Genomic DNA, 20,350 nt, shown 5'->3' with positions numbered 1-20,350 from the left:
ATGGCCTGACTACCATGTTCTGGGATTCATCAAGACAAGTGTAAACATAAGACTGCAAAAAAGAAGTGAGTGAATGAGAATTCTTGTCACTTTTAGCAATATTCCAGAAATATCAGGGCACAGGATACCAGAAATGGTCTTCATACATTTAACCATGCACGAATGATACCCAGGTCTTCAGAGTGACAAGCAGACACGGAAAGCGCTCCTGACCTACCTTCTGAGTCTGTACATGTTCTCCATCTACAAAGAGGCTGACACTGCTGTTCTTCATGATACCAGCTCGGTGGAAGATCAACACCAGGTGGTGCCACTGTCCTTCCTGTGTAAGCTCAGGACACCAGAACCTTACAGTGTTGTCATTCAATGTGGGCTCTTGCTCATGCTCGCAGCCACTCACTGAAACCACAACAACATTGCCTGTCCATCCCATAAACAGCAGTCATAATAAGAAAACCTCAGGAATATATATATTACAAACTTATTTTTTCAAAATGCCTAATCTTTCTTACATACATACATACATACATACATACATACATACATACATACATACATACATACATACATACATACATACATACATACATACATACATACATACATACATACATACATACATACATACATACATACATACATACATACATACATACATACATACATACATACATACATACATACATACATACATACATACATACATACATACATTGTAAACTTATTTTTTCAAAATGCCCAATCTTCAAGTTGGGAAAATAGGTAAAGACAAGATAATACAGTCATGCATATATAATGCCAAATAAGCATTGCTAGGTAAGCATGTCTTATAGGTCCACAAACACTTTGTGGTGATCAGAACATGTTGAGGATATACTATCACCATAGCTACAATGAAGCGACTGGGACCTATTCTAAGCAGACTTACCTTGGAGTGACTACCAATATCGTAAATGGGACCTATCATAACAAGGGTCAGCATAAAGTGAAAACGCAATATTTTGTTGGACAAGTGTCTTTCAGTGACTAGTGATAGAGTCCTGGAGACTACAGTGTACTGACTAGGAAAATTCTGCTTGGATTGAGAAACAAAGACGTAAACACAAACCAGAGTTAGGCATGTAAGTCTCCTGTGTGGCCACTATGAGAGCTCTGTCACGAGATGCTAGTGTGACACTTAGACAGATGAGATTCTCGTCCCGCCCCTGCAGGTTACGGACTACAGTCAGAAGGCGCACTGGGTGGGCATCCTGGGCCACAGTGCTGAACTTGTCAACACAGAACCATGTGGAGTAGGTCAGTCCAGATTGGGGCGGGAACACTCGCTCGCCTTCACAGGAAAAAAATAGACATGACATTAATAATGAGTTTATACAAATCGGCAACATCAAAACTATATAGAGAAGGTAGGACAAAAGGCATGTCTGGTTCTCATTCATGCACTTTCAACAGGCATTAAATGAGTGAGTTTAGTCTCACAGAGCCTCAGCAATGTTCCCGCTATATGTCTCGACCTGTAAATAATCGAGTCTCAACCAGACAATACAGTGATCAACAGCATGAGTACAGATCTACACACCTGAGCTACAATGACATGTGTTCACCAAGTCATCAGAAATTACCATCCTATCAAGTTATTCATCTCTTACGACAAGCATGGGTTACTGATGGTCCATTCAAGCACGTATCTACACAGGTAATGGTCATGAACAAGTCAAACATAAATATGGTCATTACACACACAAACTGATGTCTATTGACATACTGTAGAAAAATTTACTGCTGCAAGAAGCAGCAGCGAATAATAAAGGGTATAAGTAAACAAAATATTGTAAACAACATTTCTATACTTGGCAGCTCAAAACAAATGGTCTCATGTGAATGATGATTCGATTACCTGTGCCCACGCCACCTATGACGACAGGCTCTGAGGTGCCGACTACGCCCCCAACAACTGATGGGGTAGGAGGACCTTGAGGAGCAATGCTGGGTAGATAGAGGCAGGCAAACCCTTCTGCATTCATGTCAAACTCTACGAAGGCTGGAGTCACTGTCGCTCCATGCATCCTGGCATCTCTGGGTGTTGTCATGGAAACAAGACACTTGACTCGAGTGAGAGGCACAGTCTGACCAGCAGACTTAAGCTTCTTCTCAATCTCCACAGTGGCTTTTTTGTCCTCCATGTTGACGGAATGGGACACAATCTCAGCATCATGCCAAGCACATGTGTCTAGTTGGGCCGTGTCTTCAACTGCTCGGCAGCTCAGAGGGGAGCCTAATCTCAGGAAGTCTCTGTAACAGATCAGGTGTACGTGTAAGTAAGCCAGATGGCAATATCTCACCAATCATATTACTTTATATCAGAGTTGGGAAAACCATACTGAGGCCAGTATTTGACAAACCAAAATTCATCATTATCAGAGTGAATCTCTTATTTTGTTAAGATTAAAGATGCACTCCACCACATATATACAATGCCGACAGTGTTTTGTTCGTTAGTTTAATAATACATTATCATTCAAGCAATATGATGGTTGTTTAAACATAAGCCTAATCAGATCGGACTAGGACATGCAATAACCAAATAAAAAAAGCCAAATCCCATCTGCTGTGTTTAATGACAAGACTGTTATGAGCATTGTGTAATCTGACAGCAGCAAAACCAGGGCTAATTTATATCTATCTATAATTAACAATAATTATTTATAATTAATAATAATTTATTATAATAATTTCTCAAAGTACCACAACTAAACATAAAATATCTGACATACTGAGCATTTTGAACTAACAACAAGCCTGGCAAATATGTACTCACCGTAGATCTCTGGGTGTGAGTGACTGTGAGGCTAGTCTCTCAAACATGTACTGTAGGTAGGGGTGGAGAGGGTGGGACTCGTCGGCAAGGGCCACACTGCCATGGCTCAACAACTCATGGGGGAAGCGCCCATCACACATTACCTGTTGGTTACGCTCAGTGCGAAGCAGTGTCTTCAGGGTGTCAGCAACAAACAGCCGCAGGTCAAGGGAAGTCTGAAGAAATGGTGAATATTTTTTTAAAAAAATAAAAAAACATAAAACCTCTAGCAAGTTTTGAATGTTTCTAGGTAATGGCTGTGTTGAAATGTATTCTGCCCTAGGATGGTGGTCAGACATGGTCACATGGCTGACTCTGAGTCTCCTTATCCTAACAGAGATGGATACATTTCTACCCAGTCTAGCCAGGATGGACCACCTTGTTGGCAGAGTGCCGGCCAGGAAAATGGAAGGTTCAAATCCTGGCCATGTCACATGGAAAGATATTAAAAGACTATGTGTTAGCTTCCTCCATCTGGACTCATTGTGACCTATCAGCTCCAAGTCAATATACTGTGTCCGGACATACATACAAGCAGCCAAACATACTCAAAGTGTAATAACCTTGAATGAAATGTAAAACCCCATCTCACATGATGTATACCTCACTTTATTACTTAGAAGAGGCCTGGACAAAAGGGCATGCTGATGACTGTGGCATAAAAACATACATACAAATGCAAACTGATTCATACAGAAAATACAGATATTACCTGACTATCAGAAGGCAGTTCAATTGCTGGCAGGAGGTGAAACATGGACAGCACTGCCCCTGCATGCACCACAATGAGGTCTGAGGGACTGGTGAGATTAAGGGACATACTTCCCGTGCTCCCTCTCTTTGGTTTTAGAGCAGCCTGGTTTATCTGAGACTCATCGGACACTGATGATGTGTGTTTTCTCATTGAAGGGGAGTCAGCCTTTACTTGGCTGGGCATTGGTCTGGAGGATAATAAAGATTGAAGAATTGCATTAATTGAAATGACACCCAGAAGATGTTGAATAGAGGCCGTGTGGTGTACTGGCTATTTTGGTGAGGGATGGATGCGTTGGTGCAAGCTGTTTCAACTTTTTCCAGGAACAGTTTTCTAAAAATGGTGACCATTCTGGTCATGTTTAACAGGATAGGGTAAAAACTAATTTCCTTAAATTTTCAACATGACCCAAAATATTAATTGTGAAAATGTTGATATAATTGGTTTTCAAATGTTTTTCAGCACAAAACAATCACTTGTGTTGATGCTTGAAAATTCTAAATCCATTAACACCACAAGACTCAGTGTCAGAAATGCATTGTCACATATAGTCTGGTTCATAATTATTGAGAATTTTTCTTCTTACTTTGAGCTACCCTAACACCTCAACCGATTCACTGATACTTAAAACTAAGTAATGGTATAAGGGAGGTAACTCATCTTGGCCTACTGAGTATAGTACAATTAGAGTTACCTCCCCTGAATTTGTAGCAGACGTCATTTTCCTCAGCACTGTCAACAATGTCTGCTGAAGATAAAAGAAGGTTGATTTTTGAGTTGTATAATCAAGGAATTGATGATGTAAATACATTGGCAGAGAGAACAGGAACTCCTCTTTCTACTGTGTATAGGATTAGGAAGAATTTTAAAGAGGGAAAGGATTTTGGGCACCAGAAAGGAGCAGGGAGACCCAGAAAATTGGACTTCTCAGATCGCGCCCGGCTGGGAATTTTAGCGTCTAAAAAGCAAAGGGCAAGCATCTCCAACATCAGGTATGAAATGATAGAAAGGGGATCAACAGTTGTATCAAAATCTACAGTTAGAAGAAATTTGATTGATCTTGGATGGGAGAAAAAGACTGGAATTCCTTCTCCTCTCATGAAACAAGAACATAAAGACAGGCGTGTTGAGTGGTGTTTGGCACATGAAAACTTTGACTGGGAAAATGTGATTTTTACTGATGAAAGCTCAATATGGGTATATCCCAATAATGTGAAAATATGGACGAAGTCTGCGTCAGCACCGTTGTATCAACGACCTAAATACAGCCCAAAGTTTCATGTATGGGGAGGGATATCCTTATTAGGAACGACCCCGCTGTGTGTGTTTGAGGGAAATCTGACAAGTCAACGCTACACTAACATATTAGATAATTTTCTCCTTCCAAGTGCACATGTGTTTTATGGAAATGACTGGATTTTGCAGCAAGATAATGATCCTAAACACACCGCAAAACATGCCAAGCAGTGGTTTCAGGAGAACAATGTGACTGCATTACCATTTCCTGCATATAGTCCTGACTTAAATCCCATTGAGAACATTTGGGGGATGATGAAGGAATGTGTGAATCAAAAGGGGTTGACAAAAATTAAAGACATGAAGAGAGAAGTGGTCCGATACTGGGACAGCATAACTCACGAGACACTAACCTCTCTGATAGGAAGTATGCCTACCCGTCTTAGACTGTGCCGTGAAGCTCAAGGAGACTTGATAAAATATTAAATTGTTACCTACACAACATGAAAAGGTCAGTTCACTTTCACAATACATTCAATTTTACCTGATTTGTTCTCGTTTAATAATATGAAATGCTTTAGCTATTCTCAATAATTTTGAACCATACTGTACATCTTACTATTACTGCAGTAAAATCATTAATAATGCACAAAAATTTAAAGCAACTATGTCCAGGGTGATTACTCCACACTTTCCAATTCATTGTAGTAATGAAATAATATTGACTGACTGCAGTCAGTTCACCCAACTGAAAGCAACTGAAATTGAATTTCTCTAACAACTGTTTGATAAGTTTGGTAGTGAAGAAAACATCTACTGAAAATCTCAAAACATCTTAATGGTGTGATGTTCAGTATCAATATAAATTTATGGCTGAATAGGGTACTGATTGGAATTATTAAACTTTCGAAGCCCACCCAAAGGAAAAGGCTATGATAGTCTATCCATGGCCTTATGTCTTCCATGTCTGTCAAAACAGCAGGATAAATGAGACTCTGGTGCCTAAAAATGAAGACTATATTCTCAAAAACTTAAACCACCTGCAGAAATTATACTGGAAGACATTACTACAGATAGAGTGTCAAGACAGAAAACTGATCAACCTATGGACAGGCTAGTAACAAGAGGTTCCTACCTGTCAAAGGCATCAAGGGCCATGTCATACAGGTATCGGATCATCAGGATGGCTGACAGTAGTATGATTGGTACAGGCTTCTGCAGTCTGCAAATAGAGTACAAGTTATCTGCAAGGCCACGCTATAGTTCCACTGATTATTCAACTAACTAAATAACGAATGAAGGAATGAATGAACAATCTTACAAACAAACAATAGTATGCTACAATAATCTTCCATATCTCTGATACAACCCATTACAGCAGATCACAGATGTTCATTATGGCACTATAAGTTAGACTACTTGTAAGGCTTACTATTTTCAACAGGAATAACACCAAAGGAATACTACTGAGATAGATTGAAGGAAGTTACCTCAGATGATTGTGATACATTATCTACTAAAATATTTCTAAAAGAGCAAAACATATCATCAACAGATCAACCAAGCTTTAAGCTATACATATTACAGTGCACAATCCCAACTCCAAAGATAATCAAAGTGATATGATTGATGTTACTTATTGTTTTATCATTCACTGACAACAACTCTAGCAATAAGACTGCTTCATGAAACGTGGTCAGACAGACACCTACTTGTCATCCTTGGTGTGGCAGAAGAAGTCATGGAGATGGTCGAGGCTTTCACTAGGTTTCAAGTCCTCAGCAGCTGGTTGGATGTCTATGGTGTTGGAGAAACAGCCTAGCAGCCGGATAGCCTCCGTCAGACTGTCGTACCGTACCTTCACACAGCGTTAAAACAGGGTAACAAACTGTTCATCAGTATCATTTATTGACTTGTTCTAAAATAGGTATCTGTAATTTCAAAGTGATATATTGTAAATGTCAAAATATAATATAATAAGACTCAGTTAATTTTATTGAGCTAGATGCACATAAAACTACTGTCATATACATTTTTACTGGAGGTATGTCGGGTTCATTTTCTGCAAAAAATCTAAGCAATCACAAGTAACTTTTTCGAATATTTACAACATTTAATTGGGAAAGATATTTCTTAAGGTTTCAAAACTTAGAGCAGCAGCCTAAGGCAGTGCTACAGTCAAATTACTCATTGTTTATAATGATGCTTAACATGGGTCAGTTCTATTGCAATACTGAATAATACATGTATGACAACAAGTCATATTCAGTCCCTGTTCAAGACCAAAAAATCCCCATCATAAGTTTAATGTCAAACATTACTTTCTCATACCTCTGAGGCAAAGAACTTTGCATTGGCGGGTTCATATCTCATGGCAACAGTAAGAGTGCTGAACACTGTCCGAAGCATGGTGAGAATATCCTTCCTTGGTACTGAAAAGAACATCATAAATGACAACAATGGCGCAATTCAGTACATTGGAGACTTTGGTTCTAAACTTTGAAACTTTACGAATGAGGACATACATACCCGTATCCCATGGTGCCTTGGGTGGGTCAGCTAGGCAACCCTCCATTGACACCAGCACGGACATGACATACACGAAGCCGCCTACTTTACGGAACACTGTCCTGGTTCTGTGGCTCTCACGCAGCACATTCAGCAGAGACTAAAAACAGATAAAATCCAATGGTTACATGTCCAAGAAAAATAAAACACAGGACAATACCATCTATGACCAAAACTTTGTTCCAAGACCTCTCTCTTACCAAAGACTATCTATAATAGGACGGCAGGCATTGATTAATGTGCAAAAATATATCTTGTTCCAAAAGAAGGCCAAATGTATTCAACATATCTTGTAGCCTAACGTTTTAACGGTTATCAATATGAGTCAAGAAATTCTTCGAAATTTAAATGTATTACGTTCATTGTTTTTTTATCTTAGAAACACCTATATATATGTGATCTTCTCCCCAAATCTCAGGTATATCAACTAAGACATTGTAGCCTTCATGCCCATGAATAAATTGGCTGTCTTTACATTCAAGCTTTGACATTTTAACCTAATAGAGTTAGCTCCTATTCTCCTACCTTGAGAATGTGAGTCTTGAGTTCCAGATCAGTGACAGGTGCCGTAGGCATGAGGCCCAGAAGAGTGCCCATGTCATCATCACCACCAGGTGACAGCACCAGCTGCTGGACAATGTTGAGTGCCAACTGTCGACAGCCCAGGTATGGCACCATGTTGTGTGCACAACGAGCTCCACCACACTCTCGGAACACACCTGATAGCAGACACCACACATAATACAGACCTGATGTACACGAATATGTCTATAACATGCAACTATCAATAAATAAGCATACTTTTTCTAATTTAATAAATAACTTAATATACACATATATTCTGAACAGCAAAAGAAACACAACTGTTTTTAATTCACATTTCTAAATAGAAGACATAAACATGAATGCTAACTTTTATGGGATTTCCTTTCCCCGAAACTTGCGTTTCAGTATATATAAATTTAAAAAAAAAACATCTTCAGTCTCTGATATCACTAAAATCTAATTTAGAACATGAGAGAAGCAAGATTTATGCATGTCAACTTCTTTACTGTGGAAAAAACAACTTTTTGGAGTGTACGTTTAATCCTCCACCTGATGAAGGAGCAAGCATAGACTCCAAAACATTGTGTTTATTCACAATGAAGAAGTTAACACCAATAAACCTTGCTTTTCTTATCCATTTCACTTCTAAATGTCCTTCAAAGGTTCTAGTTAGAACATGTCAACTTTCAGACAGTGGTAGGCACATATAAATTGAAACAAGAGTCATCAGAAGATGACATATCCCCTCGGACAAATAATCTGAGAGTTACTCATTGTTGTTTAGTCTAAGTCTGAATTCTTTCCATGGAATTCATGAAAATTATAAATGCCATATATCTGTAACGAGCAAAGTCACAATTTCAAGATCTGTCTCATATATCTGCCAAGATCTGTTGAAAGATATGAAATGGTTTTCGAGTTGTGCTCTGGGAACAAAGCCCACACCTCCATTTTGAGAATAAGTCCGAAACGTTTCCATGGAAACCAAGAAAATAATACATCACAAAAACCTTTAAAAACCAAAAGGCACAACTTTGGGGTCTGCCACACATATATAGAAAGTTATACTAACAGATATTAAGAAGTTTTTGAGTTCTGCTTTGGAAATGAAACACACCTCTCACTTTTCCGACTAGGTCCAAAACGTTTCCATGGAAACCGAGAAAATAATAAATCACAAGATCTTGTACATGGCAAAAGGCACCACTCATAGGTTCTGATTGATACATCTACCAAGTTTTGCAGAAAAATATTGAATGGTTTTTGAGTTCTGCTCCAGAAACGAAGCCCACCCCACCATAAGACTAACACCAAAATGTTCCATGGAAAAACAAAAAAAATATAAATGCCAAAATTCTGTAAATAGCAAAAGGCTGCTATTACTATATCTATCAAGTTTGGTCTAAAAAATATTGAACGGTTTCGGAGTTATGCTACACTTAATTGACAGAGGTAAAGTGGTGTGTTACTGACTTGCATTGCTAGAGTTGCCACACAGCAGCACTGCTAGTGCCTCCATCACATGGTGCCCCAGTTCCTGCTGCTCCTCTGGGATCTTCCCACCCTCACTGCCTCCTGCTGTAACACATATTTAATCATAGCCATAAATTACCGACACACAATAATCTCCAGTAAGGGAGGTTCTGTGATTTTCTATGGTACTTAAATCAACGAATCCCCTTCATACAAATCAGTCTAGCAAAATGTTGATTCCATTCAATGATTAAAGAATGAGGGTCATGAAAAGGAATTCTTGTCACTCATTATTCAAAGGAACACTGTAAATCAAGGACATCCAAATCATGGGGACTGGGATTTGAAGATGTGGCCTTTATAAGTTTATGACCATTTGTTTTTTTAAAGAGCTTTTAAAGCTACCAGCTTATCACTTGTTGTTTCAGCATGGGTACTTTAGCTATATCTAATAAACCTGTAATATTGTCATTTTGTATTAGCACAGGTTATGTCACACATCCTATTGTTTGCCAGTAAATCAATGTGAAACAACACTTGCCAGAGCAGGCTTCAGGACATACTGTGTTAGCACTGTAAACAGTGACATACTGTACTGGCAGTAAGGCATCATGAGACTCTCAGGTGCTGAATAACAACACCCCTAAACATTTATCTGTCATAAATTCAAAGTCAACTGTGGTTACTGATAACCCTTCTGAATTCCTCTTTAACTAAGTCCTACATCTTTACCAGGGGCTCCTTTCATGCAGCAACTTTTACTAAAGTTAATCTTAACTCCCATTCTCTAAGACTGCACCAAGGTTACCTTAGTGACTTACGAACACCTTTGTGCTTTGTGAAAGGAGGTCCAGTATTGGAAATAGATGCATCTAAATAACTGCAAATGGAGAGCATACCTGAGTCACTCTGTGGCTCCTTCAGGAGAGCTGCGTATCTGTAGAGACAGGTGACCATCACTTCCAGCATGCCCACCTCTCGGAACACATCTCTGTAAGTGCTATGGTAGCGCAGGATCTTCAACAGTGTCTTCATGCACAGGATGCTGCACTCGATGGAACTGAATCAGAGCAAACGGAGGTCAGCAAGAACACATGGTGTAATCTAGGCATCAACAGCTGATGAATGATCAAAACTCCAGAGCACAATGAAAATAGAAACATGTCCTTATAATTCCTTCAGGTTTTCATATTTTATCCTTAAACCAAATTCAAAATACCACTTTTGAAAGAAATAAATTATAGACACCTGCAATAAGTGATTAAATTTGTTTGTAGATTAAAACTGCCATCAGCAATATTCCAACTATATGAAAACAACCTGAGCAACAATACAGGAGGTCGGTGTATGATGCCAGCGCACAATTAACCAAGCCACTGATAATCTGACTCATTCTAAATACAACCTGGATTTCAGGAAGAAACATCTACACAAGATACACAGATACAGAAACTGCAACAGAATCTGCAACAGAAACAGTGTGGTAATATTTTCTGCCCCATGAGTACTTACTGTTGTGATTTGATTAGTATGCTGAGACTGATGAGTTCCTTGCAGGGTACAAAGTTCAGATTAAAAACAATGAACTCCATCAGCTCAAAGAATTTGTTCTGAAAGAGATGATAGTTTCATACGTAAATCACAATCACAGATGTAAATACAGTATTGCATGAAAGCATGGCAAACAATATGACTTGTCTGTTAAGATCACAAACACTGGCCTACCTGTATATCGTTGGGTTTGAGATAGATTTTTTCAGCAAACTGAGAGAGCGTGTGCTGTGGTTCTAGAATGAAGTAGTTCGCGTTGTCCTGGTGATAGATGCTGCTGATGACGTCGAGAATGGTGCTGCACAGCTGACTTGTTTGGGCCTGGAACAGTACAAGCACATCATCCATTACTTTAGAACACTACTGATAATACACATCCTACACTGAGGGAGAAGCAATGAGAAAAACAAGCAAAAGGTTTCTTTTGGCGCCTTGTCAGCTTCAGCGTAACAGCTGTCAAGTTTTTCACTGTATCAAGCATATGATGTGCAAATGAATATGAAGAAAATTGCTTGTTACTTAGCGTTTGCCACCTAGTATTAGAACCTACTTTGACATATTGCTATTCCTGTAATACAGAACTTTATCGACTGTTGATCAAGTAACATATCCAATTTCACAATTCAACGAAAAGAATTCTCACACATACTTCCATGAATGTCACACTCCTCTTTCGAATACTAGACGTGGTGAAATCACTTACCTTCAGGAATACTGACTGTAATACTTGGAAAGCATGTAGGTTGCGAACGCTGACGCCTGAAACACAAACCTCCTCTTAGAAAAACATCCAGCTGTCCTTACAAAACCATGTCATCATTCACTAAGCCTGAATTGGAAGCTACATGCATCAGAGACAGAAAGGTATGTCTGATCTATACACAACATCGACAACATCTACTACATCTACTACATCTGATACAACATGGACAACATCATCTCATACCACGCATGCACTAAACTGTAGAATGAACTCAAGCAAGTTACTTTTAATGCAGATCAGACACACACTGTTAGATCTTTGTTGAAATAGACAAATGTGTAATGTGTTCATTACTAGTATTTTCTTGACAAATAATTGACATGCTCTTGCTGTAAATGACGACAACACTTAAAAACATAGATATAACAGATATGCAGATACATAGAAGCAGTAATAGACAGTAACAAATAAATGCACAGACAGGCTGACACACTTCTAGAGAAGGTAAAGGGAAAGATATGAAGTAAATTGCTGACAGTTGTCAAATTAAACACATATATTTAGACTATACTCCTAAAAAGGAATAAAACTAACTTTACGTTGTTATACAGTTAATAACGTCCCAACACATTGTTATTTATTATGCACTATGCATTAGTCTATGTGATCAGCAACAGATGTGTGGACAACATAGATGGGTAACCAATACTGCCAGAAGGCATAGCAATCAATATTCATATATTTGTTTGGGGGTAATGTTACTGGTGACAGTTCATGAAGCATGAAAGTTCCCTTGTGTGTATTGTCATGTACTAAGCAAAACTACATGAGTGAGTGAGTGAGTGAGTGAGTGAGTGAGTGAGTGAGTGAGTGAGTGAGTGAGTGAGTGAGTGAGTGAGTGAGTGAGTGAGTGAGTGAGTGAGTGAGTGAGTGAGTGAGAGTGAGTGAGTTGGGTTAAGCGCAGCCTCTTAACAGTATTCAAGTTGTAACCCACCCTGTTATGTCAATGCAGAAATTAAGCCTTGGACTTAAGAAGAATAGGCAGAAACCTTTCTACACAGATACAAAGTGTTTTCATTTGTTGGTGGAGGGAAGCAAGATACATAAAAGTCACATGGGCTGTACAACTACAGCATCTACAGGATCTATCAAGGGTAAAGTAGGACAAGCTCACACAAACACGCAGCATATGATTAGGCAGTACAATGTACCAGCTTAAACATTTAATTATTGCAGTTAAAAATATCTTTGTTTGGGGTAAGCTGATCAAGACAGGTGCATAGTGTTTTTCTCTTCCTCCAGATCAATACATTGGTTATGGAGGTAATAATAAAGCCATCAAACACAACCCTAGGTTTGAAAGGCTTTATATAAGGTGATCTCCCCTCATCATGCAATACAATATATCCTGGCGTAATGGGTTTTCGATCAGATAACGAAAAAGTACTTCGTGAACGAAAAAAAATACAATCTTTTAATATCGTTCAGCCTGCCTTCAGACAAGACGCAGTTTGGTACATAAATTGTTATATTCCTATGTATATCACGCATCTTTTATCGTTAATCCGCCACTGCTGTCGAAGCAATCTCAAAGTTTCGCCGGACGTGACGTCATGTGTTTTCGATCCTTTCATTGGCTGAATATTTTTAGCACTGTTGTGATAGTACGGTATGCCCACTGTATCAAAAACTCACACTACACCGTCAAACCTTTCAAACTGCAGATATAATAAAAACTTTTCCTTTCTAATTTGCTCTAATACAGTTTAAACTGTAGCCGGGAACAAAACACCTACGGAAGTAGATTTCCCATGTCATTTATCGTGGTGAATACCATATGAGATGGAACATTCTAGCATTCCCGTCCAACTACAGCCTTATCATCATTGTCTACAGCCTCATAATTACACTGCTGGTATCTACCCTTTTCGCGTTGATAGCCCTCTATAGACAAAGTAATTTAAATGGCACTAGCATCTGTTTGGGAATGAATTTTGCGTAATCAGTTTGCGATTTCAGCGTGCTACAAAAATATATCTATCAGCGTGATCACATGCCTAGTAATGTGATCTAGTACGGCAGTAAGTAAACAAAGCAGACAAAACATTAATGGCATCTTTGGAGTAAAGATTAAGGATTTTTATACATTTGATTATGAGATAGATATTGAATTAATGATTCCCATGATAAATTAAGCTTTCATTGATTTTTAACTGTTGTTGACGCATGAAACTGTCACATTGTATATTGATGTCCCACCAATAGCGGGGATCGCCTTGATGACATGCACGTTGATTCTCATGGATTTTCCCGCATTATCACGCTATAAATGGGAATCGTAATGGACGATCGAAAACATATGACGATCAGAAACGTATGACGTTTGGATACTGGTACATAATCAAACAAAATAATATGTTACATATATATTTTCAGTTCCCAAACAAATGAAAAAGAGGAGTCTGGACCTTACTTTATCATCTTTTAAAGGCTATTCAAGGACACAAGAACACAATGTGACCTTCGTCTGAGTACATTAGCAGCGTGGTGTAGTGAGTGAGTGAGGGAAAGAGCATGGCCTTACGCCACTTTCTGGAATATTCAAACAATATCATGGCTGGGAACATCAGAAATGGCTTCACATATTGTACCCATGTGGGGAATCGAACCCAGGTTTTTAGCAAGCCAAGTGAGTGCTTTAACCATTATGTTTCCCCACTGCCCGCCTGCATGTAGGCGAGTGTAGGTTAGTTTGGTGTAGTGAGGCCAATGCTTACTGCTAAGGTTTTGTGCAGACTTGTACTTGTTCTGGGAGTTATTTGAAAAGGAGTCCAAATTTAAAAGGAAAGTCTGAACCAATACCAATCTTGTAAAACCCACACTCACGGTGCTAACAAACCATGAACCACAATCAGGTAAATATGGAAATTCAAACGCTGGACTTTAGGACTTGAGCATGCATAAAGAATGCATGATGAATTTCAATGACAAACCAGGTGTATGCCCTTGCTTTTCTTCAAAATGTGTACATTAGAATCATGAGGAAAAATGTTTTGACAGTTGCATGCTACGCTGTTATATAACTAAGCTGGAAAGAGTTAAACAATATGAAGTGTAGTGAGAGTGAGTGAACTGGGTTCACTATCATGTCAGCAACTGTATCATCACTATCATGACTGCCTCCTGTAATTTGTACCAGTAACGTTTGTGAGAAAGGATGCCACAGTGTTTCAGTTACATCCAGTAGTTGGGAACCTTTTGGCACACAGAAACCCATAGTGTCAGGTTTGATGCTGACAAATCAACATTCACTGTCATGAAGAATCTGGGATTCACACAATGATAGGATTCTGGAATTCCGAAGGGTAACTCTGTAGGAGTGAATGAGTGAGTTTAGTTTTACTCTGCTTTTAGCAATATTCCAGCAATATCACTGAATGGGGACATCAGAAATGGGCTTCACACACTGTACCCATCTGGGGAATTGAACCAGGGCCTTCGGCGTGACGAGTGGACGACTTAACGACTAGGCTATCCCACTGCCCCAGCTCTGCAGGATAAATTAAAGGGTCTTGGACAAAACAACAAAGTTAACTATGAACCCTTGCAACAGTCATGAGTCTGTGCCAGACAAACCATCAGTTGATGAATTCAGGTAACGCCACCTAATGGTCTAATGGCCTTGAGTCCAAGTACATGAACTGTTAATAAATGCAGCCATCGAGGCATCTCCCCATGTTAGTCATGTTAGTGACGAAAACTTAAATGCTCCTTTAAATTGTTATAACACTATGTTAATGAATACTTTAATACAAAAAAAATGCAAATTCACCAAAATATCAGTGTGAAAATTGATAAAACCTGCTTAACATCAAATAAGAAGAAGCAAGTGGCCTTGTGTAAGTACAAGTACATGAACTCTTAATAAATTACTGCCATTTTCAGAGATGCCAACCCAAAAGTTTTGCAAATAGTATTTTCAAGGATCAATAGTAACAGCATTAATTTCACATACCTCCAAACAGCAGATTTTCAAATTACCTACATTATATTATTCTTGTCATCTCTTGTCAGCACAAATGTTTTTAATTGATGAAAATATGTTTCTATATCCCAATCTTCAGGAGTTTTCTTAAAATTCTGTAGAAATTCTAGTGCACTCATATTGGAATATGAAAAAATCGTAGGGGTGGGCATCTCTGCATTTGCACATCTGATCCCCATGTTAGTCAAGTAGGAGACCAAATACTTCTCACTTGGTATAACAATGTGTTAATGAATATTTTAATACAAATATATCATGTGAAACTTGATAAATCTGCAGAACATCAAACAAAATGAAGCCAGAATACATGGAAACTGTTAGTAGCAAGCCATGCTAGTATTACAGATATTAGAAGAACTCCAGTCCTCTGTCCACATGACTGACAAGACAGTGTTTTGGGTACTCAACTGTTACTACCACTGGAAAATAGTTGAACCTCTGTCAAAATACCAAACAAAACATAATAAACTCATTGTCAACATAACTCATGAAAAAAAAGAAACAAAACAACCTTTTGGAAAACAAAATCATGCCATGAACAAAATCTGAAACAAAACATAAGTCACATTTAAAAAACAAAAACGGCATTGCACTGAAAAGGTAACTTAATAAACAAGGACAGAATTCCTGCAACAACCAACATTGTATGACTTCAGTGAGACCAGTCTTTACAATAACTTAGTTTATGGATTTGCTAACACCCCAAAATATATATTTTATTCTGTAAATAAACACATTAACTAGAACCATCATTATACATAAAGATAAACTTAAAAATTATATGAAAAAAAATATTGAAACTGAAATTATTTATGTGTGCTTTCATATTTTTTCAAACCTGAAATTTGGCCAAGAATCCTAAACCAAAACAAAAATGATCCAGCGTGGGGATTGTTTAATGAAATTGATCAATATAAACCAAGGAATACTGGCTTTTCTGTCACTTTATAAAAAAAAACATGTATTATTTGAATGTTGTATTACATACTGAGTGAAAATCATAAAAGCAGTTTCATCAAACACATCAAAACTGTACGTTTCTGATCAGAAAAGATGTAAGATTAAAGCCTATTTGCTTTGCATCATGCAAGCCTAAATATAGACGATGCTTTTCTCTAAACATGATCATGTAAACATGAAGGCTGTTGTGCAATCATGAAAACATACTACCATGTTATCTCTACTTTAAAATGCAGCATATCTAACAAATACAAACACATTCCCATGCACTCAAAATCCATTCCATCCAAAATACACCTCATTTCATGGCGTAACATAAAATCAGCATTGACTGAGCATCTTCTCGAACTCACAAAATCCAACAGTTAATACTGCTTTTATTTGATTACAGAAGAAGAAATGAAAAATGAAATAGAAAACATGCAATCTTGAATGAACTGTGTAAGTCATCATGAATCGTCTCATGACAGAGGTACTAGATTGAATATAAGTAACTGGGTGTAAGAGTCACTGAAAACAAAAAAAAAACAGAAATAGTATTACCGAAAAAAAAGGCAACCTGAACAAGAAGAAAGTGGCCACATACCTTTTCCAGCCGGCTGTGGTGTGATGAAGCCTGGCATCTGGAAGAGAGATCCTGAGCTGGCCTGGCTGGGCTTGAGCTCCAGGTAGCCACACGTGGTCAGTGACCCCACCAAGAGAACCAGGTTACGAAGGGCTTGCTGTGACTCCTCTGCAGGATCTTGCTCAAGTCTGAAGTCAGCGGATCACAGAATGAAAGAGTGAGTTCGGTTTTACGTCAGCTTTAGCAATTCTCAGGTGCGTAGTTACCATTATCTAAAAAAGTCTGGGCTTACACATAATTGTTGCTAAAAAGGTTAGGCAAGTCCTCAATATTATCTTCTTAGATAAATTTGCAAACTATTGGACTTACACGAAAAAAAAAGACTTGCCACATGTCTTACGTTCCAGCAATATCATAGCGGCACACACAGTAATGGGATTCGCATACTGTACCAATGTGGGGAATCGAACCCAGACAAAGTGAAAGAATAACTACTGACTAACAGTAATTCAACAAAAATAAAAAATATTCATTGATGGCCTTCAGGATTGGGAGTTGTAAGGCTGTCTCAAAGTGTGTGTTCACATTTCTCTTTTTTAGCAATAAGTGTTTTTCAATGAGGACTGGTGAAGAGAACTGGGAGTTTTGTCAACAATGACATGGGTGAGATTAGATTTCTCCTTGCATATATCCAATTTTCTACAGGATAATCTTTCAGTGCCAGTCACACAACACACCTGAGGAGGAACTCAGAGAGATAGACATATCCCTGGCAGGACCTGAAGTCATCAAGCAGTGTCTGTGACACCTCACTGGAATCTTTTAGGAAGCAGAACACAGTCACAAACATTTCGACTAGCTCCAGGGGAGATAACTCTTGCACTCTCTGCATGTTTTCTATACAGTGACGAACACAACCCTTGTCTGAAACAAGAAAAAAACATTCATGAAAATGGATCTGTTAAATTAGACCACACACAATATATGCCACATGGAATATTTTTTTGATAACACTTACAAAGCCACAAATACGTATGGTGCATTCCAGCATGCAACAAAACTGGAATAATGAGAGACCGTACAGTATGCGGCAGTCAGCTACATAAAAGTGGTTAGTGAATAATCTCTGGAACAAGAAACACATGACTGATGAGCATCACCCATAGATGTCAACATATGATGATGATATTCAAGGATCGGATGAAACATTGAAAAATTTCAATCATATGATTATGTTAAAAGCTCAACACAATTAATGTAACAGTTTCTGTCAAATGAAAGTATGAAAAGAGCATGAAAATCTAGTCAAGTCAGTTATCAAATGAGTAGAAACCTTTGGGTAACATGGATTCTATCATGGCACTTTACATTAATATTGTGTCAAAATCCCTTTTTTTCATAATCGTTCATGTTTATTGAAAATAAGTCAAATACATGTCACCTTTGCAAAACAAAATTAGTGCATTTTAGCTGAAAACCGGAACCAAATATCACCTTCTCAAAACACATTCCTGAGTAAACTACACAGAAGTCTGCTCCATACCATGAATGTACTTGACGACAGCGTGAGAAAGTCCATGGCGCGACAGCGTGACCAGCACCTCGGCAGCACTCTTCCTCCACGGAACATTGGACAAGGGGCACCAGCTGGTGATGGCACTGAACAGGAGACTCAGGTCGTCCTTCCGTGCCAGCTCCTCTGCTGGGGAGATGTGGTTACACAAACGCACCAGTACCTACACAGCAACAATATTCATGCATATACATAGTTCCTGGTGTAATACCACAGTCAGCTACATTCCTGCCATATCATAGCAGACTGAAAATATAAATCCTGGGCTGACAAACTTTGGGTTGATGTAATGAGCATCAGAATGTTTAACATGCAATATCTGACATGCCTTGCTACCCAACTGAAAATAGTGACCTCTTAATCCTAATAGAGCACAAAGGACTTATTCTAACCCCATTCCCTGTGGGTTTGCATGCATATATACAAACATCAGTGTTTTCAACACTTCTACTCACAGTCATAAATAACAACTAATGCAAAATACATACAATACATAAAAATACAAGTAAAATCAGTTGACAGTCAAGATAAAGATTTTCAACGATAATCCACTGCAGTGTCTATCCAAATATTTTGTTGCTATTTGCCTAAGATAGGTTAAATGACAGGCTCTTCAATGATGAAATAATCAGGCTCTTCACATCATTTTCAGATGACTTTAATGTTATATATTGGCTAATATGTCTAACGGTCCCAAGTTGAATGGAATTTTATGAGACTCAGGCTTAAGACTTGTAGCTAAAGTAAACAACTGTTATTATCATCACTTCCATTCAACATCCCATTAAATACAAATATTATTCCCTTTCCCTCTTGCCTACATATAATTCTTAACATGCAATACAAAGTTATCATTCAGTAGAAAACGGCTTTCAAATATTGTTGCTTTACAAGTTATGATACAAAATGGAAGGAGAAACAATCACAGAAATATTTCATAACTCAACATTTCAGTTAAAGGTACTCAGCATACTCCTTTGTAATTCACTTGCACACTTTCTTCAAGTTTTGCAAGGTTTGGTTTGCATGAAGACAAACTGTCATGAAATGTTTTCTGAAGCCCTGGATGTCATTGAAAAGAAAGTCCAGAACTGTGATACATCTGACAAACTGAAAAGATTCAAAACCTATTTTGGCACAGGCAGTCTCACAGCAGCAAACTTGGGTGTGGCCATTTTGAATGCCAATGTACATAACAGGAAATTCATTTTGGATGATAACATAGTTTGTGGGTTAATGTATGGGTCCAAGACAAGTGAAGCTGGTCTGTACTTGCAGTCTTGGAAGTGTTTTGGAAATCCAGCTTCAAAGTTGACAGGTTTACATGATGAATACTCATTAAACGAACAATGAATTGAAATTACATAATTTTTGTGATGTTTTAAGTTAAACTTGATCAACAAAAGAGTATGGGCACACTTATTTTCACAAAGGGACATCAAAATTATCTGTCTGCTGACATAAGGCACCTTACAAGAAAAAACATTCTGATCCCTGATGATATACTACATCCCTATCT

The 20,350-nt window shown here is 38.2% G+C and overlaps 1 protein-coding gene across 1 annotated transcript in view; it reads right to left on the bottom strand.

Annotated features, from left to right (window-relative positions):
* The window catches only part of LOC137284801 (WD repeat and FYVE domain-containing protein 3-like), an 84,033-nt gene that overhangs the window by 51,241 nt on the left and 12,442 nt on the right, over positions 1-20,350 (bottom strand). Inside the window, exons 4-22 of the mRNA XM_067816784.1 lie at positions 18,802-18,994; positions 17,996-18,182; positions 17,280-17,446; positions 16,142-16,171; positions 11,689-11,744; positions 11,160-11,306; positions 10,947-11,044; positions 10,334-10,494; positions 9,435-9,539; positions 7,941-8,134; positions 7,377-7,515; positions 7,179-7,279; positions 6,560-6,705; positions 5,983-6,069; positions 3,570-3,798; positions 2,819-3,033; positions 1,898-2,292; positions 1,109-1,330; positions 218-399 (exon numbers count right to left, since the gene is read on the bottom strand). Of these exons, the coding sequence (XP_067672885.1) occupies positions 218-399; positions 1,109-1,330; positions 1,898-2,292; positions 2,819-3,033; positions 3,570-3,798; positions 5,983-6,069; positions 6,560-6,705; positions 7,179-7,279; positions 7,377-7,515; positions 7,941-8,134; positions 9,435-9,539; positions 10,334-10,494; positions 10,947-11,044; positions 11,160-11,306; positions 11,689-11,744; positions 16,142-16,171; positions 17,280-17,446; positions 17,996-18,182; positions 18,802-18,994 (3,054 nt within the window). The remainder of the gene's footprint in view (positions 1-217; positions 400-1,108; positions 1,331-1,897; positions 2,293-2,818; positions 3,034-3,569; positions 3,799-5,982; positions 6,070-6,559; positions 6,706-7,178; positions 7,280-7,376; positions 7,516-7,940; positions 8,135-9,434; positions 9,540-10,333; positions 10,495-10,946; positions 11,045-11,159; positions 11,307-11,688; positions 11,745-16,141; positions 16,172-17,279; positions 17,447-17,995; positions 18,183-18,801; positions 18,995-20,350) is intronic.

Source organism: Haliotis asinina, chromosome 5 (genome assembly GCF_037392515.1).
Source record: "Haliotis asinina isolate JCU_RB_2024 chromosome 5, JCU_Hal_asi_v2, whole genome shotgun sequence".
In the NCBI taxonomy this organism is placed as follows: Eukaryota; Metazoa; Mollusca; class Gastropoda; order Lepetellida; family Haliotidae; genus Haliotis; species Haliotis asinina.
The sequence above is the reverse complement of the archived record's forward strand: the minus strand, read 5'-3'. Positions and strand labels throughout refer to the sequence as shown.